The sequence below is a fragment of the Salvelinus sp. IW2-2015 genome, linkage group LG5 (assembly GCF_002910315.2).
Source record: "Salvelinus sp. IW2-2015 linkage group LG5, ASM291031v2, whole genome shotgun sequence".
Lineage (NCBI taxonomy): Eukaryota > Metazoa > Chordata > Actinopteri > Salmoniformes > Salmonidae > Salvelinus > Salvelinus sp. IW2-2015.
Window position 1 is genome coordinate 32,593,522 of NC_036844.1, and position 24,732 is coordinate 32,618,253.

Here is a 24,732-nt window from a genome sequence, read left to right on the forward strand (position 1 = left end):
AAATAGGCTATCTGTGTTGATGTCATCAGACATGTCATCAATTAGGCTAGCCTTTGCCTTCTTTGATCTTAAGAGGAGAAGGGCCTCATAATTGATTAAATTAAAACAATGCTTTCTTCACTCTTAGCGAACTCCGAAAGTTACTACGTACTTATTTTCTGTCAACCATGATAAGGGAGATCTTTCAATGTAGTCTTTCAAGATTGTTCAATGAGTGTCTGAGTTGCAACATAGACTAGACACAACAATGTAATTTGTTAACAGGCCTGCCAGTCGTGCCATGTCCTTGCGTATTCTGTCATGTTCCAACAGAGCTATAGCATGTGCTATTGTGTACTGTACAGTAGTGTGACTATATCATTCTTTCTTAGCAGATAAGATTTAAACTTGGAATAAAACACAGACCATTTGAAATCTGATATGTCGTCCGTGCGTTGAGCCTTGGAGCGTTGAGCCTAGGAGTGTTGAGCCTAGGAGCGTTGAGCCTAGGAGTGTTGAGCCTAGGAGTGTTGAGCCCCATCAATCAATAACCTAATGATGATGGATCAAATTAAAACAATCCTTTCTTCACTCTTAGCAGAATCCTAAAGTTACTAAGCACTTATTTTCTATTAACCATGATAAGGGAGATATTCAATGTGATCTTTCAAGTAATACAGAACATTAAAACGGGTAAGAGCTTTTACATTCCTTTTAGAAAGTCCCATGTATTTCTATAAATAGGCCACACACAGCTGCAGGAAGTAGGGGTGCTGAGGGTGCTGCAGCACCCCCTGAAAAATCTCAATTAAATAAAACAATGAAGTAGTGCACTAGGCCTTTACTAGTGCTGTATTAGCTGACCGATATAACCACCTGTGAACGTGAGCATGAAAACAAATCTAATGTGGCTTCAACTCAGTTTATGATAGTTAACCTAGAGTCTGAGCAAAGATAAATTACACAAGTCCTCTTCTCTTTTCAGGTCTTTACCTGGCCTTATGACTCTCAGACACTGATAGTGATGTGTTTGCTGCTTGAGTCAAGGTAAATAACATGTTGACTCATGACTTACACATCCGCTGCTGCCTGGCAGAACACTCACTCTGTCTCAGTGAACAAGGTGGGGTTGAGTTAGGAAACTCTTGGCTCTAGCCAGCTGTCTACTTCACTGATCTCTTCCCTGAATACTGGAAAAACATTATTAGTGTAGTTCCATATGTTAAGTAATGACGTTTTGAACATAATCGGGCTCAATAAATGTATATAACTCCTAGTCATAACATGCCCTGATTTTTTTTTTATAGCCTGTGATTGATCGTGCATCCTCTCTGTCAATGTTGTTATAAGACTATTGCAAAGAGGAAAGGAGAGGTACACAGCTGCTGTGTTCCACGTGTAGGCTGTATCACACTTCTCTATCCCCAGCTGCCTCTGTCCACCCACCCCTCCCTCTTCTCCTTCCAAAAATATACTCCACACAGCTATGGAAAATCCCTATGCATGGCTACTCCGAATACCCGTCGGGACAGGACATCTCTCTTCATGGAAAATCATGCATCATCTTATTGCCCAATGTGCGTTTGGCCCAAATTGAATCACAAACCGTTTAGATAAGTAAGGAAATTAAAGGATGTTCTTAAAATGTAAATCAAATATTAGGATAAAAGTGTCAAATAGGCAAGAGCACTTTACAAATGGCTACAATGTATACTGCAGAGAACAGTGCCAATAATAGTTTGAGTGAACAATTCAGGACAAAGTATTAATTTTGAATATACTTCAGCAAAGTTGGATAAGTGTCATCTGACTCGTTAACGGTCATCATACTGACAGTGGCATCGTACCATGGACGGAATCCAAAGTTTGAAATGTTATTGTTTACTGTTGTACGGATAGGCAAAAAGAAGATAAAAGACAGGGAATTTTGCATACTGCCGCGTCATCAATGCTTTGCAACCGCTCCCCTTCTTTATCTGCAGCCTACAGACTCAACAAATGACACCACTTGGAGAGTTTATTACACTGTCAGTATAACGTAGCCTAAAATGTGTTATGGTGGCTTTATCGGACAGTTTTATTTCCCTGGCTGGGCGAAGGACAGCTATTATATACCTGGATGAATTGTCGACACTGTCTTTTAACTCGGGAATGCTTATTGTGGACGAGCAGTTGCTTTTAGGATATTTGTTTTTCCTTATTCTGACCATGTGGAAGTGTTGAAATGCGCACGACAGTGGATTCGGTTCCGCTTATAAATACTGTATTTAATAATTACTGTAGTTCCGTGCTACATGTTTTTTTCCTTCGATGCGTTTAGTTGATGGCGACAGTTTTATGTGACTCAACTCAACTTCTTCACCTGCGGCTGTTCCTTTTGAACACGGTCAGCTTGAAGACAACGGTTTTACACACTACGAACTGTCATTGAACAACCATCCCGAAAAGAGTTACAAGAAAGTGGAACTTACTTTCTAAAACTTTGTAATACCTCAACCAAATTATGACTTCGGTTTGGAAAAGATTACAACGCGTTGGCAAGAAAGCTTCAAAATTCCAGTTTGTGGCGTCTTATCAAGAACTTGTGTTGGAATGCACGAAGAAATGGTAGGTTATGTCATTTATTTAGGTTAAACGAACTCATTTTCACAACATCCCATTGACTCACGTTATCTATCTGCTCCCATGAAGGGCGTTTCTCCTTGTAATATTTCTACTTTAATGTTAGGTTTGCGCAGCCTACCACCATGGACACTGCTTTAGGCATCCTTGTCAAGAACCTATTCCATTTATTTGATCCAACCCATAACGGACCGTATTCCATTTCCGTACTAGTGACAACAGAGTTACAGGAAGAGCGCAGAATGCGGTTAGTTCGTTGTTTCCTTTGAAACAGTAATATGAATAAGAGAGGCGCGTGAGCTGTCGTCACTAGCTACCACAACCACAAAGTCATAATGATGGCTAAACTCTGCCTGTTTCTCCAATTGTTATATTTAAAATGTTATTTTAAACCTAACATTTAACCTTAACCACATTGCTAGCCTTATGCTTCACCCTTGCCATAAATGAAGACCAATGTTTTTTTACATTATTGTCACGCCCTGACCTTAGATAGCCTTTTTATGTCTCTATTTGGTTTGGTCAGGGTGTGATATGGGGTGGGCATTCTATGTTTTGTTTTCTATGATTTTGTGTTTCTATGTTTTGGCCAGGTATGGTTCTCAATCAGGGACAGCTGTCTATGTTGTCTCTGATTGGGAACCATACTTAGGTATCCCTTTTTCCCTCCTTTCGTTGTGGGTAGTTAACTGTGTTAGAGGCTTCATAGCCCTGTTAAGCGTCACGGTCGTTTTGTATTGTTTATTGTTTGTCATTCAAATAAAAAGGAATATGTATGCTCACCACGCTGCACCTTGGTCCGCTTCTTACGACGTCCATGACAGAACTACCCACCACCAAGGGACCAAGCAGCGTGTGCCAACCTGGAGGACGAGCTGGACCGGGGAGTAGAGAATGGCAAGGGACAAGACCCGGTCACGGAAGCCCGAGAGGCAGCTCAAAAAAAACGTTTTTGGGGGGCACACGGGGAGATTGGCGGAGTCGGAGTTTAGACCTGAGCCAACTCCCCGTGCTTACCGTGGGGAGCATGTGACTGGTCAGGCACCGTGTTATGGGGTGATGCGCACGGTGTCTCGAGTGAGCATTCACAGGCCGGTGTGCTCTGTGCCAGCGTCCCGCGTTTGCCGGGTGGTAGTTGTAACGGCTGTTTTCCTCCTCTTCTTCTGAAGAGGAGGTGTAGGGATCGGACCAAAACACAGCGTGTTGTGAAGACATTATGAATTTATTTAGACAAGACGAACACGAAATACACTTGAGAAATTACAAAACAAAAAAACGACGTAGACCGACCTGAACATGAGAACTTACATATAAACGAAGAACGCACGAACAGGAACAGACTAGACAAACGAAACAGTCCCGTGTGGTAACGAACACTGACACGGAAGACAATCACCCACAAACAAACGGTGTGAACAGCCTACCTTAATATGGTTCTCAATCAGAGGAAACGTCAAACACCTGCCCCTAATTGAGAACCATATCAGGCAACACATTGAACCCAACATAGAAACACATAACATAGACTACCCACCCAGCTCACGCCCTGACCATACTAAACACATACAAAAACAACGGAAAACAGGTCAGGAACGTGACAGTAGTGGGCATCCAGCAAGAACGGGTTGTGCCAGCTCTGCGCTCGAGACCTCCAGTGCGCCTCCACGGCCCAGTGTATCCGGTGCCAGCGCCAGAATCAAGCCTCCAGTAGGTCTCCCCAGCCTGGTGAGTCCTGTGCCTGCTGCCAGAACCAGGCCTCCTGTATGTCTCCCCAGCCTGGTGAGCCCTGTGGCAGCTCCACGTACCAGACTGCCCATACGTCTCCTCACTCCAGTGATGATCCATGGCAAGAAGCCTCCAGTGATGATCCATGGCAAGAAGCCTCCAGTGATGATACATGGCACGAAGCCTCCAGTGATGATCCATGGCAAGAAGCCTCCAGTGATGATCCATGGCACGAAGCCTCCAGTGAGGAGTCATGGCACGAAGCCTCTAACGACGGCCTCCAGTCCGGAGCCTCCAGCGACAGTCTCCAGTCCGGAGCCTCCAGCGACGGTCCCCAGTCCGGGGCCCCCAGCGACGGTGCCCAGTCCGGGGCCCGCAGCGAGGGTCCCCGGTCCGGGGCCCGCAGCGAGGGTCCCCGCACCAGAGGTGCCACCAAAGTGGGGTGAGCCAGTGGTGGAGCGGGGTCTGCGTCCCGTACCAGAGCCGCCACCGCAGATAGATGCCCACCCAGACCCTCCCCTATAGGTTCAGGTTTTGCGGCCGGAGTCCGCACCTTTGGGGGGGGTACTGTCACGCCCTGACCTTAGAGCCTTTTTATGTCTCTATTTGGTTTGGTCAGGGTGTGATTTGGGGTGGGCATTCTATGTTTTGTTTTCTATGATTTTGTGTATCTATGTTTTGGCCGGGTATGGTTCTCAATCAGGGACAGCTGTCTATCGTTGTCTCTGATTGGGAACCATACTTAGGTAGCCCTTTTTCCCTCCTTTCGTTGTGGGTAGTTAACTTTGTTAGAGGCTTCATAGCCTCTAACGAAGGGGCGGCAGGGTAGCCTAGTGGTTAGAGTGTTGGACTAGTAACCTGAAAGGTTGCAAGTTCGGATCCCCGAGCTGACAAGGTACAAATCTGTCGCTCTGCCCCTGAACAGGCAGTTAACCCACTGTTCCTAGGCCGTCATTGAAAATAAGAATTTGTTCTTAACTGACTTGCCTAGTTAAATAAAGGTAAAATAAATAAAAAATAAATAGCCCTGTTAAGCTTCACGTCGTTTTGTATTGTTTATTGTTTTGTTGGCGTCATTCAAATAAAAAGGAATATGTACGGTCACCACGCTGCACCTTGGTCCGCTTCTTACGACGTCCGTGACAGCTATAGCCAATTTTGTGGCTGTGAAATTGAATTGAGCCTCTACATTTTCGCGTGTATCGTAATTATAGTAGGCTATGGGCACAGGATAAACACTATTTTCACGCCACTTGATACCAACGTGACTTTTTCGTGACAGGTTAGAACTTACGCAACAGTTCAGGAGAATTAACGTAGTAGGTTAGGAGGCAGAGGTTAAGGTTAGGAAAATATATAGGGTTTGCAAAAATACTCTCCTAACTTGCTACGAAAATCACTTAGTATGGAAGTGGCGTGAAAAGACTGTGTCCCATAGGCACAGGTCTACTGTAGATATAATGCACACAATAGGCATCAATACTCCTACCACAAGCCTACCTCATCACTGTCATACTGATAAATAACAGACATTACTCAGTTCACTCAGCTGACAGGATAATCTGTATCATAATGATGATGATGTCATGACCAGATACTGGGAAGCAGGGCAAATGTTTTCAAGAGTTATATCACTTTTAACTTAATTTATTTCACTATGATTGGATTTGTTGGTATTTATTTGTACTGTTAAATAGGCTATCTGTGTTGATGTCATCATACATGTCATCAATTAGGCTAGCCTTTGCCTACTTTGATCTTAAGAGGAGAAGGGCCTCATAATTGATTCAATTAAAACAATGCTTTCTTCACTCTTAGCGAACTCCGAAAGTTACTACGTACCTCTATTTTCTGTCAACCATGATAAGGGAGATCTTTCAATGTAGTCTTTCAAGATGTTTCAATGAGTGCTGAGTTGCAACATAGACTAGACACAACAATGTAATTTGTTAACAGCCTGCCAGTCGTCCATGTCCTTGCGTTTCTGTCATGTTCCAACAGAGCTATAGCATGTGCTATTGTTACTGTACAGTAGTGTGACTATATCATTCTTTCTTAGCAGATAAGATTTAAACTTGGAATAAAACACAGACCATTTGAAATCTGATATGTCTCGCGTGCGTTGAGCCTAGGAGTGTTGAGCCTAGGAGTGTTGAGCCCCATCAGGGTGATGGATCGATTAAAATCACATTTTATTTGTTGCATGTGCCGAATACAACAGGTCTAGACTTTATCATGAAACGCTTATTGACAAGCCCTTTCCCAGCAATGCAGAGTTAATATGAAAAAATAAAGGAAATATTAACACAATAAAATAACAATAACAGGCTCTCTATACAAGGAGTACCGAGTCACTGTGCAGGAGTACAAGGTAGTTTTGTATTTGTATTTTGTATATTATGGTTCCCCATTAGTTAGGCAGCAGCTACTCTTCCTGGGGTCCAGTAAAATTAAGAATGTTATACAATTTTTAAAACATTACAATACATTCATTACAGAATTCACAACACTCTAAGTGTGTGCCCTCAGGCCCATACTCCATACCACATATCTACAACACAAAATCCAATGTGTACGTTGTGTGTATCATGTGTGTGTGTGCATGTGTCTCGCCTATGTTTGTGTTGCTTCTGACACGGCCCCTACCAAAACCTGCGGGCTCTCCTTCACTGCAGCCGAGGTGATAAAAACATTTAAACGTGTTAACCCTCGCAAGGCTGCAGGCCCAGACGGCATTCCCAGCCGCGTCCTCAGAGCATGCGCAGACCAGCTGGCTGGTGTGTTTACGGACATATTCAATCAATCCTTATCCCAGTCTGCTTTCCCACATGCTTCAAGAGGGCCACCATTGTTCCTGTTCCAAGAAAGCTAAGGTAACTGAGCTAAACGACTACCGCCCGTAGCACTCACTTCCGTCATCATGAAGTGCTTTGAGAGACTAGTCAAGGACCATATCACCTCCCACCTACCGGACACCCTAGACCCACTCCAATTTGCTTACCGACCCAATAGGTCCACAGACGACGCAATCGCCACCACACTGCACAACTGCCCTAACCCATCTGACAAGAGGAATACCCATGTGAGAATGCTGTTCATCGATTACAGCTCAGCATTTAACACCATAGTACCCTCCAAACTCGTCATCAAGCTCGAGACCCTGGGTCTCGACCCCGCCCTGTGCAACTGGGTCCTGGACTTCCTGACGGCCGCCCCCAGTGGTGGTGAGTAGGTAACAACATCTCCACCCCGCTGATCCTCAACACTGGGGCCCCACAAGGGTGCGTTCTGAGCCCTCTCCTGTACTCCCTGTTTCACCCACCGACTGCGTGGCCATGCACGCCTCCAACTCAATCATCAAGTTTGCGGATGACACTACATGGTAGCTTGATTACCAACAACGACGAGACGGCCTACAGGGAGGAGGTGAGGGCCCTCGGAGTGTGGTGTCAGGAAAATAACCTCATACTCAACGTCAACAAAACAAAGGAGATGATTGTGGACTTCAGGAAACAGCAGAGGGAGCACCCCCCTATCCACATCGACGGGTCAGTAGTGGAGAAGGTGGAAAGTTTTAAGAAAATGTGCACTGGGCCTTTAATAGTCCTGTATTAGCGGGTCGGTATAGCCGTCTGCAGCGTGAGGATCTGAGTGACCATGAGGATTTTGAGGATCTGAGTGACCATGAGGATTTTGAGGATCTGAGTGACCATGACAAATATTTTCAGCCTCCTGAAAAGGCATTGTTGTGCCTTTACAACTGTGTTGGTGTGTTTGGACCATGATATATCCTTAGTGATGTGAACACAGAGGAACTTGAAGCTCTCCAGTTGAACTGGGTATCACTTATAATAACACAAACATGAAGAGTGATCAAACTGTCCATCTCATGTTAAGTAATAAGCTGTTCTAACATGAGAACCAATGAGGGGGAGTTTTTTGTTGTTGAGAAACCCTTACTACTGGTTGCAGCTGTCAGGGTCAAAGTCTTCAGTCTCAACAAATGATCAGTCTTGCCTCTGGTTGAGTGTATGACAGCTGGAGCATGACACAGCAGCCTGTTTTTGGTGTGAGTCATATTGGCCTCTGGTAACTCAGGAAGGAGTATGGGTGTGCTTTCTCTTGTTGTAATGGGTTTGTCTGTTCCAGTATGTCAGTCTATTTCTGTGCCCTATGATACCACAATGTTTTAAAAACAACCCCCTCCCCACCCAAACATGCCATTTGGCTCCCTTCTGCGCTGTTGCTCTAACAATCCGAGACAGAACTGAATTTGCCCCTGCTTTCTATGTGCTCCTAAACAGGCTGTATTAGCCCAATGACTCTATGTCAGTAAGGAGTCCCCTGCACTAGAGGAACTTCAATTCAGTTTAGATAGATCCTACAATAGTAATATATTAAACAGGGCCTGCATTTCACTTGCATTACAATTTACAAGCAATATTAGTGAGCAGACAGCTCAACTGTATTCCAGAATAACATGATATAGTTATAATAAAGTGGGAGGGTCTTGTTATAACATAAACAATCAGGATGGGAGGGTCTTCAGACTGTAGATTAAAAGTAATTGAGCAATATGGGTCCTTCCTCTTGTGAGGTACCCCACCCCCAGAGGCCTCAAGAAAGCAGTGCCATTGGCCTTAATGCAGCTTCCTTCCCTTATTCCCGTGTTGCAGAAGCCAGAGCTTCTCCTTCTAACAAACACAATAGGCAAACCAAGGGTTGGAAACTTCTCCCAGTCAGTGGAGACAGAGCAACACTTGTATAATATTACACATTGAGGACAGATAGAATAGCAATGTATTGGACAAACAGTCAAACATTTGTGTAGGCCTATGACATATTTCATGAATGCATTATGTAATGTAAAATAGATTCCGAGATTTACTTTAGACACACACACACACACACACACACACACACACACACACACACACACACACACACACACACACACACACACACACACACACACACACACACACACACACACACACACACACACACACACACACACACACACATATATATGCTGTGTCTCTTCCAGCCTTTGGGTTGTGTGTATTGGGTTCCAGCTGATTGTCTGCTATCCACCCTCTTTGTCATCTGTTGTGGAATAGAACATCTGTTAGGGCATGATTCCCTTGCGTTGTTCAGTTTGTGTAAAACAAACTTTTTCTTTGGAGCTGAACCACCAGTGATGACACTGACTGGGGAAGCAGTCCCGTTCTTCTCAGAAAATTGTTTCATAACAAATAACAGAGAACTTGTGTGTTGGTGTTTGTATTAGTGTTTTTGTGGAAATTATTACATTGAAACGCCAAAGAAGATAACTTATGCTGAATTATGTAAGGACTAAAATAATCTACAAAACAATTTATTGTATTTCTCACTGTTTCTTGTCTCATTGTCCCTTTTTGTATGATTTTAGGCAACCAGATAAAGTCAGGGTGGTTTGGACCAGAAGAAATAGGCGTATGTGCTCTAAGGTAAATACTCACCCTGTTTTACTTACCTCAAAACAGCACATCACTTATCCCACCAGGATGGCAGGGACGCATTTCCATCATTTCTATCATGTTTTGATGTAGTCTTGTTGTCTTGATCTCTCTCTCTAGCTTCATGGATGGCAGCCGGGCATCAAGAACCCCTACAGGGGGATGGTGGTTTGGCCCGTACCTGAAAACGTGGATATCTCCCTCACACTCTTCAGGGTAAATATCACCCCATGGGTATTCATGAGTACACTGCACCATAGCTATTTGCTTCTGTGATAAATAATCTTTAGACATTTCTAATGTAAATTGACAACATACAACAACATGTGTCCTTTTCCCCTGTCATTTCCATCTCTGTACTTACCCACTAGGATCCCCATTCTGATGTGTTTGAAGACAAAGACTGGACATTTGTCATTGAGAGTGTGAGTGTACTTTCTAATACAATATCTCATAACAGGCAGCATTGAAATATAGAAGTTCATTAAAGATCATCTAATGGTACCACTAAAGCCCACTCATGAATGTATCCCTGCTGCTTGCCTTGCAGGAGACAAAGGGTCAACGTAAGGTGTTGGCTGCAGTGGACGTGAATATGAAGAAGTTTGCCAGTGCCACTCCCACTCAGCAAGACCTGACATTGAAGCTGAAGCCCCTGTCTGTCAAGGTGGTGGAGGCCACTCTGAAGCTCTCCCTGTCCTGTGTGTTTGTCAGAGAGGGGAAAGCCACGTGAGTCCATCCCATAATATCCCACTAATGATAGATTCATAATTACCACTACAGTAATAACATCAGTAATGACTTCATTATGTATTTTAGTTCACAATGCTGTGTTACTCTCCCACAGCGACGAAGACATGCAGAGCCTGGCCAGTCTGATGAGTGTCAAACCCACAGACATCGGTAACCTTGACGACTTCAACGAGAGTGATGAGGAGGAAGACAGGAGGTCTAGTGCTGGAGCTAGCATTAGCAAAGCTGCCGCAGGTACACTTCAATTATACACTCATACATACATCGTCAGATAAAACCTTACCTTCTTTGATGCTTTCTGTTGTTCATCTCTCTATTTGATGCTTTCCTTCCTCTCCAATAAATGATGGCATCCTCACTCTACCGCTTCATTTTTTWAAAGTCTATCTCCTGTCCATTCTTTTTCATTCTCATTGCTTTCTTTCACCACTTTCTCTGCCAGCTCCTCTCCCTCCTGCTAGCCCGGTGCCTCCCCCGGGAAGGAGGCCTGCTCCTCTAAAGAAACCCCCTGTCATAGGTACCCTGCCTCTCTTCCCCTTGTTCTGTTCTTCATCTTGTTCTGGCCTTTGGTGTCCACCTTTGTGTCTCCTTTCCAATCATCCTACCACAATACTTTATGTATAAATGTATAAATTACCATAATTTACAAAAATCATATCCAAGGATGATACAAATGACAATTGTAACATTACATAGAGCTGATGGATCCCAGTTCCCTCAGTACCACCAGTTCCCTCAGATCCCTCAGTTCCACCAGTTCCCTCAGTTCTACCAGTTCCCTCAGTTCTACCAGTTCCACCAGTTTCCTCAGTTCCACCAGTTTCCTCAGTTCCCCAAGTTTCCTCAGTTTCAGTTCCACCAGTTCCCTCAGTTTCCACCACTTCCACCAGTTCCTCAGTTCCACCAGTTTCCTCAGTTCCACAGTCCTCAGTCTACCAGTTCTACCAGTTCCACCATTTCCACCACTTCCACAGTTCCCTCGGTTCCACCAGTTTCCTCAGTTCCACCAGTTTCCACCAGTTCCCTCAGTCTCCACCACGTGTCCACCAGTTCCCTCAGTTCCACCAGTTCCCTCAGTTCCACCAGTTCCCTCAGTTTCTTACCAGTTCCACAGTTCCCTCAGTTCCCCCAGTTCCCTCAGTTCCACCAGTTCCCTCAGTTCCACCAGTTTCACCAGTTCCCTCAGTTTCACCAGTTCTCCCCAGTTTCACCAGTTCCCTCAGTTTCACAAGTTCCCTCAGTTCCACCAGTATTCCACCAGTTCTACCAGTTCCCTCAGTTCCACCAGTTCCCTCAGATTCCACCAGTTCCCACCAGTTTCCTCAGTTCCACCAGTTCCCTCAGTTCCACCAGTTCCTTAGTTCCACCAGTTCCCAGTTCCCTCAGTACCACCAGGTCCCCCTAGTTCCACCAGTTCCCTGGTTTCACCAGTTCCCTCAGTTCCATCAGTTCTCAGTCCACAGTTCCACCAGTTCCCTCAGTTTCAAAGTTCCCCCAGTTTCACTAGTTCCCTCAGTTCCACCAGTTTTCCTCAGTTCTATCATTCCCTCAGTTCCACCAGTTCCACAGTTTCCTCAGTCCACCAGTTCCATCAGTTCCATCAGTTCCATCAGTTCCAACAGTTTCACTTGTTCCCTCAGTTCACCATTCTCAGTTCCACCAGTTCCCTCAGTTCCACCAGTCCCTCAGTTCCACCAGTTCCCAGTTCCCTCGTTCCACCAGTTCCCTCAGTTCCACCAGTTCCCTCAGTTCCACCAGTTCCCTCAGTTCACCAGTTTCCTCAGTTCCACCAGTTCCCTCAGTTCTACCAGTTTCCACCATTCCACCACTTCCACCAGTTCCCTCGGTTCCACCAGTTTCCTCAGCTCCACCAGTTTCCTCAGTTCCACCAGTTCCCTCAGTTCCACCAGTTCCACCAGTTCCCTCAGTTCCACCAGTTCTCCTCAGTTCCACCAGTTCCCTCAGTTCCCTCAGTTCTACCAGTTCCACCAGTTCCCTCAGTTTCCACCAGTTCCATCAGTTCTACCAGTTCCCTCAGTTCCACCAGTTCCACCAGTTCCCTAGTTCCACCAGTTCCCTCAGTTCCACCAGTTCCCTCAGTTCCACCAGTCCATTAGTTCCACCAGTTCCTCAGTTCCCTCAGTACACCAGGTCCCCTAGTTCCACCAGTTCCCTGAGTTTCACCAGTTCCCTCAGTTCATCAGTTCTATTCAGTTCCACCAGTTCCCTCAGTTTCAACAGTTCCCCAGTTTCACTAGTTCCTCAGTTCCACCAGTTCCTCAGTTCTATCAGTTCCCTGAGTTCACCAGTTCCACCAGTTCCCCAGTTCCATCAGTTTCCCTCAGTTTCCACCAGTTCCATTAGTTCCACCAGTTTCCCTCAGTTCCCTCAGTCCACCAGGTCCCCCTAGTTCCACCATTCCCTGAGTTTCACCAGTTCCCTCAGTTCCATCAGTTCTATCAGTTCCACAGTTCCCTCAGTTTCAACAGTTCCCTCAGTTCCACCAGTTCCACCAGTTCCCCTTCAGTTCCCACCAGTTCCCTCAGTTCCACAGTTCCCTTCAGTTCCCCGTTCTACTCAGTTCCACAGTTCCCTCAGTTCCACCAGTTCCACCAGTTCCACCAGTTCACCCAGTTCCCTCAGTTCTTACCAGTTCCATCAGTTCCCTCAGTTCCACCAGTCGCCTCTCAGTTCCACCAGTTTCCCACAGTTCCCTCAGTTCTACCAGTTCCACCAGTTCCCTCAGTTCATCAGTTCTACCTTAAGTTTTCCCTACCAAGTTTCCCTCAGCTTCCACCAGTTCCCATCAGTTCCATCCAGTTCCACCAGTTCCCTCAGTTCCTCAGTTCTACTCAGTTCCACAGTTCCCTCAGTTTCACCAGTCCCCTCAGTCACCACCAGTTCCACCAGTTCCCTCAGCTCTCACCAGTTTCACCAGTTCCCTCAGTTCCTTCCAGTTCCACCAGTTCCCTCAGTTCCCTCGGTTTCACCAGTTCCCTCAGTTTCACCAGTTCCCTCAGTTCCTTCCAGTTCCACCAGTTCCCTCAGTTCCCCTCGGTTTCACCAGTTCCCTCATTTCACCAGTTCCCTCAGTTCCATCAGTTTATATCAGTTTCACCAGTTCCACCAGTTTCACCAGTTCCCTCTCAGTTTCTATCAGTTCCACCAGTTCCCTCAGTTTCACCAGTTCCCCCAGTTTCCACCAGTTCCCCTAGTTCCACAAGTTCACCATTTCCCTCATTTCTAACCAGTTTCCAACAGTTGCCCTTAGTTCACCAGTTCCCTCAGTTCCACCAGTTTTCTTCAGTTTCACCAGTTCCCTCAGTTCCTTCAGTTCCACCAGTTCCCTCAGTTCCCCTCGCGTTTCACCAGTTCCTCAGTTTCACCAAGTTCCCCCAGTTCACCAGTTCCCCTAGTTCCACAGTTCCACCATTTCCCTCAGTTCTACCAGTTCCACCAGTTCCCTCATTCCACCATTTCCCTCAGTTCTACCAGTTCCAACCAGTTCCACTCAGTTCCACCACTTCTCCCAGTTTCAGTTCCCCATTCCACTCAGTTCCACCATCCCAACCAGTTCCACCAGTCCACAGTTCCCTCAGTTACCACCAGTTCCACCAGTTCCAACAGTTCCACCAGTTCCACTTTTTCAGTTCCATCAGTTCCACCAGTCCACTCAGTTCCTCCAGTTCCACCTCAAGTTCCACCAGTTCCCTCAGTATCCACCAGTTCCACCAGTTCCACGCCAGTCAGTCCATCCAGTTCCACTCAGTTCCTCAGTTCCCTCAGTTCCACCAGTTCCACCAGTTCCACCAGTTCCACAGTTCCACCAGTTCCTCAATGTTCCACCAGTTTCTGTTCCATCAGTTCCCAGTTACTCAGTTCCATCAGTTCCACCAGTTCCCTCAGTTCCATCGTTCACCAGTTCCTCAGTTCCACGTTTCCCCCAGTTCTCAGTCACCAGTTCCCTCAGTTCCACAGTTCCACCAGTTCCCTCAGTTCTTTATTTAAAATCACCCATCCCACGCCCTCCCACCAGTTCCCTAATGCCCGTCCATCCGTTCCACCAGCCCTCTAGTTCCATCAGTCCTTCTCACCAGTTCCATCGCTCCCTCAGTTCCCATCCAGTCTTCCATCCAGCTTCTCTCATCAGCCTCTGTGCCCCCATAGCGTGTCCTAGGCACCCCCATTTCCCTTCAGTGCCAGTCTTTTACCCACTATCAACCACTCCCCCAAATCCTTTCCGTCCCAGCAGTGAGCCTCACGGTACTCGCAGCCAGCAGATAGACCTTGAATGATTGCTGCCTTGACAAGTGCATACTGACAAAGCTTTCATTGGTTTGCTCAATCTGCCCCTGATACAGGCATCCTAACCCTGCATTGCCTATGATTTGCTTAGAATTTTATTTTCAACAGAGTATCCCCCAGCAAGGGCATGCTGTAGGAATGTCTGGCTGTCTAATTGAGGTGATTTGAGCAACATAGAATGACTAGTAGCATTCAACCAGGGGCACTTTTGAACTCGTTTGCTTTCGTTTAAGACTTCCAGTGTGTTACTGTAAGATAACAGAAATGTTTCTCTGCATTATTAACAGGAAATTGTGGTTTAGAAAAAAGTAAAAGTAACATCAGTGCACGTTCTTAAGGCATTTGCCTTGTCAGGTATCCCTCTTTCCACCAGTCATTGCTCTCCCACTCATTGCGTTTCTGCTATTTATCTTTCCCTTTCTTCCCACAAAAGTCATTTGCTCTCACTCATTGGTTTCTGCTATTTATCTTCCTCTTTCCACCAAGTCATGCTCTCCACTCCAATTGGTTTCTGCTATATATATTCCCTCTTTCCACACAGTCCATTGCTCTCACTCATTGCAGAAACCAATGAGTTGAAAACTTTCCTTTCCTTCGTGCTGCTAGTGCCTGGGTCTTTTCTCAGTTTCAGTCTCCAGGGGCTTGAAGTGCCCTGCAGCGGCACTTGAAGCCTCGGGGTGTGCCTCTCTCAACAGCCTCCGACCCCAGAAAGGTACCAGATCATCATCAGTTCATAGGTCAAAGGCACCACTTATCCATAGCCATTGATATGTCTTTAAGTTGGACTCATGGGAGCGTTGAGAGTCTTCATGCTGTATTCTTTACACTATCATCTTTCTGTCCTCTCCTGTCCTTTTATGACTGATGCCCACCCACCCACCCCCCTCTTCCTCTACTGCAGCTCGCTCAAATGTCCTTCAGGACCTCAGATTGTATCACTTATCAGTGTCCCTCCTCCCCCTCATCTTTTCCACGCTGCTTCTCCTAAGATAAAAACACTTTTACTGCCCTATCCCAGCCAGTCCCACCGCACCCGAAACCCCAGCTCCCAAACCCTGAGCCAGGTAGCCAAAGCTGATAACTTTGTGTTACTTCTATTATAGCTTGTGTAGCTTGTTTCTCTTCGGTTTGTATTTATCTTGAGCGTGAGCCAAAGCTGACTGCTGCTATGTCTTCACTCTTAATTCTTGGTTGGCTGAACTAATTATAATATTTTTTCTCTTCCCTCTTCCTTTGTTTACCCTACAATCTTGACTTACAATTCTCTCTCTCTCTATTCTCTCTCTCTCTCTCTCTCGCTCTCGCTCTCGCTTCTCGCTCTCTCTCTTCTCTCTTCTCTCTCTCTCTCTCTTTCCTCCTCTCTCTCTCTCCTCTCCCTCTCTCTCTCTCTCTCTCTCTCTCTCTCTCTCTCTCTCTCTCTCTCCTCTCTTCTTTTCTCGCTCTCTCTCTCTCTCTCTCTTCTCTTTCTCGCTTTCCCCTCTCTCTCTTTCTCGCTCTCTCTCTCGCTCTCTCTCACCCCCCCTCTCTCTCTCTGTCGATCCCCTTCATCACCTCTCTTCTCTCAGTCCCCTCTGGCCTGTCCCCCTCCTATTTCTGTCCCTCTCCCAGAGATGCCATGGCCCCTGTCCCCCCTGTCCCCCTGTTGACTAGCCTGGACCTGGATGCCATGTGTGACCCTCACTCTCCTCCCCTTTCCATCCCCTTCCCTAAGTCCTCACCTCCTTTCAAATGTCTTTTCTCTCACAACCCTCCAACTCCTCACCCTAACACCCACCATAAACTTGCCTTAGTTGTTGCCCCTCTCTCTCACGCTCTACTCAAGCCTGTCCCTCTGTTTCCTGCTACTGTCCCTGCCTCAGCTGTTCTCACTGCCTCCCAGTCAGGTACTGAACCAACAGGTCTCTCAGCATGAAAACCATTAGGACATGGGAGGGGATGGGAGCGCAACTAGCTCCAAGACATCAGCCTAGTTTCATCAATAAAACCATTCTGGACAGTTTGTCCCTTGCCCTACACTACCCGTTGGCAAAGCACTGAGACAACCACWATATTCCATGGCCAAATGTAGCTTTAACTAAATTAATTCAATGCCTGTGAGCAGTGCTGAAGGCACAGTACCAATGAAGTGGTGTACTTAGCTAAGAATATATCTTCCACAAAGTACCTGTTGTCTGTAGACAGAATGACACATTCTGTTGCATATGTAATGGAGTAGAACGTTCTGTTACTGCTGCCAGTAAAATATCAGTTCTAACAACACTTACGTACTGTATAAATCATGTTATGCACTGTTGAGTGTCAACAATGCCGTAATTTTACACACTGAAATAACATAATATTGTATGTTATCCCCATGACATGATGTGTGTATGTGTGCGTGTTTTACAGAAATACAGAGGGAGTTGAAGACTCTCACAGAAGAGGAATACCACAGTCCTACTCTTGGTGAGACATTCTGCCATGTTCTCGCTATATTTATACTATCAGTCTAATGTACAAACTYTACTAACCACCGATATGTATGAGCCCTGAATAACACTCAAATGCATTCATAAAGATAATTTTTTACATAATACAATTATCTAAACAGTATTTACTATATTACATTATAAACTGGGTGGTTCGAGCCCTGAATGCTGATAGGCTTAAAGCCTTGATATATCATACCGTATACCATGGGTATGAAAAACATTTATTTTTACTGCTCTAATTACGTTGGTAACCAGTTTATAATAGCAATAAGGCAACTCAGGTGTCTGTGGTATATTGCCAATATACCACGGCTAAGGGCTGTATCCAGGCACTCTGCGTTGCGTCGTGTTTCAGKACAGCCSMTAMCCGTGGTATATTGGCCATATAGGGAAAGGGAAAGGGGATACCTAGTCAGTTGTACAACATAATACATTCTTCCACATTTAACCCAACCCCTCTGAATCAGAGAGGTGCGGAGGGCTGCCTTAATTGACATKCACGTCTTCAGCGCCTGGGAAACAGTGGGTTGACTGCCTTGCTCAGGGGCAGAATGACAGAGTTTTACCTTGTCAGCTCGGGAATTCGATCCAGCAACCTTTCGGTTACTGGCCCAACGCTCCTACCCGCCAGGCTACCTATCACACCCCCTCAGGCCTTATTGCTTAATTATAGCATAATCTATATGTTTTACTCCCTGATTGCTCTAGGTCCGAAACTGTCAGAGCAGCAGACGCCGTCTGTCTCCAGTGAGAATGTTCCCCTGGCTCTGAGAGGGGACGAGTCTCCTCGCTCCCCCAGGACCGTCAGGATCGCGAACCAACAAGCTTCCGTAGAGAAAACTGTGGGGTTGAAAGATGCCAGTACCATTAAAACTGTGGGGTTTAAAGATGCCAGTACTATTAAAGGGTGAGTTCCTAGTGATGGTATACCGTACGTACAGCCACTTCACAGCTTGTACCTCACACATTGATTTTTAAATGGAGTTGTTGCTGTCTTGTTGCTGWGTGATGTAGTAGGCAGTGGTATACAAAGTCGGGGTCTAGTGGGGTCACTGGGGAACTGCAGCGGTGTCGGCAAAATTAACAAAAAAGTAAGAGTACAGATTATTGTATGGGACAATATCCAAACGTTTTTGAGAATGATTATTTGAAAAATGCAATTTTATTGAGTAAATGTATTTTGAAAATGTAATGAATTGAAAGTTATTTTTTGGTGTAAAAATTGCCTTTTTCGTCTCTATTGATTGCTATAATTTTTTGCCTAACCATAAAATGGATGCCAATGGATACAAAAGTTTTATGGAGTGAAAGGAACCATTGCCATGATTTCAGCTTTACAGCAATAGTGCAGAGACACGCTGTAATCTGACCTCCTGCTTGATGGATCCCTGTTGACTCATAAAGGGCAGAAATAGCCTATGTATGGCCTCAAACAGGGAGGACTGGTAAAGAGTGGCATGTATGTCTCTAGTGTCTGATATTTATACCCATAATTACTCACCCCCTCCCCATTGTCTTGTTACACCTACTTTCATTTCACCTTCTATAAAGCACAACCCTCCCTAACACTACTGGTTCATGACCCTGCCAATGTGTGTGACCAGCCTGCTGTGTGCCCCGCAAACTCCCTGCTCTCAACGTCTGAGCTCTGACACCAAGTATCTTTGTTCCTCAGTTCTGGGCAAGATGGCGACCCAGCAACTGGTGTTCCTGGCCCTATTCACACAGAAGTCTCAGCAGAGCTTATTCCAGCGCTCCCTCCTCCATGGCCTTTCTCTAGCCCAGAGACAGAAGCACCAGAGAGCACTACCCATACAGAGCCTTCTACTAACATCCTGGGAGCTTTTAGTGCTGATAACACGCCATTGGCTGAAAAGAAGCCTGACTTTAAACAGAAATCCAATGAGACCAAAGAAGTGCCTTCTCAACCTGCCAAACCAGAGGACAACTCTGCCTCAACCCCGGGTGAAAAACCTTTTAGTGCAGACAAGCCGCCATTGGCTGAGCTCGACCTTGATGACATAATCATAGAGACGTCTGATCCGTCAGTCATGGCCGGTAACTTATTTTTGGAGGACAATGCAGATGAAGAAACATCAAAAGTGTGCGCAGTAAAGAGGTCACCATTCAGCACCTTGATGACTGAAATGGATCATCAGGATGGAAGGTGAGTGTGACATTCCGTAGACAAGCACACACTAACACTGTGCTGCAGTTTCATCCTTTTTCCTCATCCTCATGTGACGATGTATAATAACATGTCATCCTTACAAGCCTAAACACTATACTGGGCCATTTTACACAGACACTATTTCTGTGTTTATTGAAAGCTCCTCTGTGTTTCTCCTTAACACCAAAAATATGTTTACCATTGCAAGTGTACTCACACACATGCACACACACACACCCGTGCACTTCTGAGAATAATATCTCCATTGATGCTCAGACCCTTAACATCAATGTCCCTGTCCACAGTGTTGAACAGACAGCTGATCCAGAGTCGACTGGAGTGCCAACATCAATGGAGCTCCACGTAGAGCACGGCCCAGTTGACACAAAGACACTTCCAGAGATTGGAAACATGTGTGGAGATGCAGCTGAGAAGCACGCCAAAGGCCTAGAGCAGCCCGTTGATAAGAAGCAGGGGAAACAGAGCCCAGTGCCTCATTCACCTTGTTTATATGACCTCAACAGGTCAGATGAAGACAAGGAAATGATGAAAAACATGGCTGCTCTGAAGGCAGGTCCTCCCAGCAAAGACAAGGAAATGATGAAAAGCATGGCTGCCCTGAAGGCAGGTCCTCCCAGCAAAGACAAGGAAATTATGAAAAGCATGGCTGCCCTGAAGGCAGGTCCTCCCAGCAAAGACAAGGAAATGAAAATGCCGTCGTGGGCTGAGGAGGTTATGGTCTCCAAAGAGAATGAGAAGAAACAGATGGACCATCAACCTCGGGATGAGAAGGCCTCATTATCACAAGCTGATGAGCACAAATCYGCCACTCTGGAAGTTCAAGTGAACAAGAGTGTAGAGGAGTCACATAGTTCTGAATGGAACGCAGCGAAAGAGGAAGCAGGCGTTTTGGAAGAACACAGAAGAGATGCTAACTGTGTTCTGAAAGAGCGGTAAGTGAGAGCACATCTTATTAGCATTTTCCTCTCAACGAAATGTCCTTTAACCTTGTCAACCTTTCTATTGTCTAACTCTCACTTCCTCTGTCCCACTCCATGTCCTGTTCCATGTCACCTTCTGTCTCTCTTTCAGTTCTTCTGACCATGTGTCATCAAAAGCAGAAATGTTTCCCTTGTCAGGCAGTGTCAGTGTAGATAAAACCATAGAAATAGAMGTACTATCAAACAGTAGTTATTCCATTTCTATGGGTCAAACCATGGATGCTACTCCAGTAAGCCTAGAGACACCCAAAATGCCTTATCCCCCGCAATATGAAGTCCTTGAACCTATGATCCAATTGAGATTCACATTAGACACCATATTTGAGGATGCAATGGAGAATGTAGAACTGCCAGAGAAGACAGACCCACAGCCTCAGCCTCCAACAGAGGCCCTGGAGCAGCCAGAGGTTCCACTCTGGAAGGCCCTGGAGGTGAAAGCTAATGATCAGGAATCAGAGCAGGACTCTGGAGAAGTGATGATCAAAGATGAAGTCCTCAGGGAGGAACAGGGGGAAGTAGATGAGAAGATGTTAGTGCCAGATGTAGAATCACTGGAGACAGGGTAAGTGTGGAAGGAAGGGAGGCATCTCTATAACACTGAGAGTAATTGATGACTTCAAGTTTACCATATAGGTGTGAATTATGGTCTGATGGTAATCCTTGGCAATAGTTCAAATGTAAGACGATGCCTGGCCCTGTCCTCAGTTATTTTGAGTGTCTGATCTGTAAGTATTCACTGTGTCATAATACTGATGTCCTTCCCATATGTTTGCCCTCCCAGCTCAGACAAAAATGTAAAGCCAGAAGCTGCTATTATCAGAGTTGAGGGTCACAAGCAAATCATCTCAGATGAATCAGAGCTGCTCCAGATGCCAGCTTCCCCAGATTCCACTACACATTCTTCAGCTACCCCAGAGCCCACTGCCCAGTATTCTGCTACCCCAGAGCCCACTACACAGTATTCAGCTACCCCCAGAGCCATCTACCCAGTCTTCTGCTACCCCAGAACCTAATACCCAGTCTTCAGCTACACCAGAGCCCATTGCCATCTTCAGCTACCCCAGAGCCCACTGCCCAGTCTTCTGCTACCCCAGAGCCTACTACCCAGTCTTCTGCTACCCCAGAGCCCACTACCCAGTCTTCTGCTACCCCAGAGCCCACTACCCCAGTCTTCTGCTACCCCAGAGCCCACTACCCAGTCTTCTCTCACCCACGAGCCCCACTACCCAGTCTTCTGCTACCCCAGAGCCTACTACCCAGTCTTCTGCTACCCCAGAGCCCACTACCCAGTCTTCTGCTACCCAGAGCCCACTACCCAGTCTTCTGCTACCCCAGAGCCCACTACCCAGTCTTCTCTCACCCCAGAGCCCACTACCCAGTCTTTCTGCTACCCCAGAGCCCACTACCCAGTCTTCTGCTACCCAGAGCCCACTACCCAGTCTTCTGCTACCCCAGAGCCCACTACCAGTCTTCTGGCACCCAGAGCCCACTACCCAGTCTTCTGCTACCCCAGAGCCCACTACCCAGTCTTCTGCTACCCCAGAGCCCACTACCCAGTCTTCTGCTACCCCAGAGCCTACTACCCAGTCTTCTGAATCACTTAGAAAACAGATAATTGAAGAGGAAAATGGTAAAGACAGTGTACCGTCAATATCGACTACACCCCCCCTGGATCTCCCCGCGAAGGCTGTCGGTAGCTCCACCATGGAGCGCACATTGCTGTTAGACACGCCTGTGTCAGTGGAAGGAGACATTTCTCCAGCTGGAGAGTCAGATGTTAAGAAGGAAGAGGGGCTGTGCGATATGAAGCGTCCTCCCAGTAGGGAGGCTGTAACTGAGGCAGAAAGGCCTCTGTGGGCTACTTTAGAGGAGGAAACTAAGGAGAAGGGGACAGAGGGAGTAGGCATGAGCACATTGGAACCAACAAAGAATACCTTGCAAACAGGGTAAGTTACTGGGGGTTGAACACATCACAGCATGGCATAAAGTGTCTGTGAGGCACATTTACACTAGACATGCATAATTGTGGTGGTGTTGACATTTAAAAAATGTCTTAATGCTCGCCAACAAGTCCCAATAACACTGCGTTTAGGCTATAACTTTTCTGGAGACGAGTCATTGTCCCCATATTAGAAATCATGACCTATGGATCATGACTCTATGGATTCCAGTCCTTCTGCTGGTTTCAGATTAGTGTCCAATCAAGTGTGTCATTTCATATCTGTATCCGTAGCAGCCCATCTAGACAGGTGTCTGTAGCAGAGATCTACATTACTGAGTACCTATAGGACATTTTCCTCCCATCTCCCTCCAAGTAAAATAGAGAAACAGACATTTACTTTCACTGTGACAGTTCAGGAGCCTTTGACACACCATCGACTGAGGAGGCCCAATTCACCCTTTTAAGAAAAATAGATTGTATCTGGAAAAATGTGCTGTTGTCCACACTGAGTGTGAGGAAGGTGCAAGTCAGTCAGGTTCTTCCATGTTCGGCCCAGGACACCCCAACAATGAGCAGCAGGTAGATCTAGTGTCAAAGAAGAGCTCTGAGAGCACATCAGAGGTGTTGGAAGATGAGCAGGTTTTGGACAGGTTGGAGCAGGTTCCTGTAGCTGTACAGGAGGAGGGTCTTGATGTTGATGTCTTCATGAGWGTATTAGTGGGTTCCCTGTACATTTTAGTCATTTAGCAGACYCTCTTATCCAGAGCGACTTACAGGAGCAATTAGAGTGAAGTGCCTTGCTCCAGGGGCACATCAGCAGATTGTTCACCTAGTCGGTTCGGGGACACAAACCAGCAACCTTTCGGTTACTGGCCCAACGCTCTTAACCACTAGGCTACCTACCGCCTGTACAGAGGGTAACTCTGAGAGGCAACCGAGGCTTACTCAGCTTTGTCAGCTTTGATCAGCATGGCCACAGGCATTTTAGGGACATTTAGTACACTTGCTTGTAAAAGCATGTTACCAATAAGATGCAAAGCTTGAATAACAAAAAGGTTGTTTAAACCATTTTTATAGATTTCAGATCTATGTGTATTAAGATTGGATGGAAATATGAACAAGTAGTAGGTGTCCAACTCTGTCACCTTGAAATGTGTCTTAAAGTCTGCATCTTCCATGCCTGCTGTAAATGTAACCTAAAAACATAGTTCAAATATCCCCATTCTCTAGTTATGAGACTGTGACTTCCATACTTCAGCCATCTGGACCAATGTCTAATGACAACGTGGTCTCAGAGCATTTTGTATTATTCTGTACATAAATCAGAGAGCCTTCATTTAGTATGATATGTTACGTTTCGTATGGTATGTTTTAATTTGTGGATATCCATCATCCATTTCGTATGCTATGAATTACAATTTGTATTATTTGTTATGAATTGCAATTTGTATTATTTGTTACGAATTGCAATTCATATCATTTGTTACGAATTGTAATTTGTACATAACGTTACAAATTTGCAAAATGTACATTATGTCACGAATTTGCAACACGTATGATATGTTATGAAATTCCAATTTGTTGTGGCTAATGTTAGCTCGGGGTGGCTAAGTGGCTAACGCTAATGTTAGCTAGCTGGCTAGCGTAAGCTAGGCTAGGGGTTAAGGTTAGGGGAGGGGTTTGCTAAAAGGGTTAAGGTTAGGGTTAGGGGAAGATTTAGCTAATGCTAAGTAAACTCAGCAAAAAAATAAACGTTCTCTCACTGTCAACTGCGTTTATTTTCAGCAAACTTAACATGTGTAAATATTTGTATGAACATAACAAGATTCAACAACTGAGACATAAACTGAACAAGTTCCACAGACATGTGACTAACAGAAATGGAATAATGTGTCCCTGAACAAAGGGGGGGTCAAAATCAAAAGTAACAGTCAGTATATGGTGTGGCCACCAGCTGTATTWAGCACTGCAGTGCATCTCCTCCTCATGGACTGTACCAGATTTGCCAGGTCTTGCTGTGAGATATTACCCCACTCTTCCACCAAGGCACCTGCAAGTTCCCAGACATTTCAGGGGTGAATGGCACTAGCCCTCACCCTCTGATCCAACAGGTCCCAGACGTGCTCAATGGGATTGAGATCCGGGCTCTTCGCTGGCCATGGCAGAACATTGACATTCCTGTCTTGCAGGAAATCACGCACAGAATGAGCAATTTGGCTTGTGGCATTGTCATGATGGAGGGTCATGTCAGGGTGAGCCTGCAGGA

At 45.8% G+C, this 24,732-nt stretch overlaps 1 protein-coding gene across 6 annotated transcripts in view; it reads left to right on the plus strand.

Moving 5' to 3' along the window:
* The first annotated feature begins 1,937 nt into the window (after positions 1-1,937).
* Positions 1,938-24,732, plus strand: part of LOC111964359 (EH domain-binding protein 1-like protein 1) — a 33,112-nt gene continuing 10,317 nt past the window's right edge. Inside the window, exons 1-12 of one of the 6 annotated variants that reach the window (XM_023988234.2) lie at positions 1,938-2,586; positions 9,758-9,815; positions 9,945-10,040; positions 10,196-10,249; positions 10,375-10,553; positions 10,672-10,811; positions 11,020-11,094; positions 17,271-17,327; positions 18,062-18,260; positions 19,029-19,520; positions 19,829-20,476; positions 20,616-21,086. In XM_023988234.2, the coding sequence (XP_023844002.1) occupies positions 2,483-2,586; positions 9,758-9,815; positions 9,945-10,040; positions 10,196-10,249; positions 10,375-10,553; positions 10,672-10,811; positions 11,020-11,094; positions 17,271-17,327; positions 18,062-18,260; positions 19,029-19,520; positions 19,829-20,476; positions 20,616-21,086 (2,573 nt within the window). In that variant the 5' untranslated portion in view covers positions 1,938-2,482. Of the gene's footprint in view, positions 2,587-9,757; positions 9,816-9,944; positions 10,041-10,195; positions 10,250-10,374; positions 10,554-10,671; positions 10,812-11,019; positions 11,095-16,434; positions 16,766-17,270; positions 17,328-18,061; positions 18,261-19,028; positions 19,521-19,828; positions 20,477-20,615; positions 21,087-24,732 lie in introns of those variants that run through there. The other 5 variants (XM_023988235.2, XM_023988236.3, XM_023988238.2 and 2 more) reach the window with 5 other exon arrangements.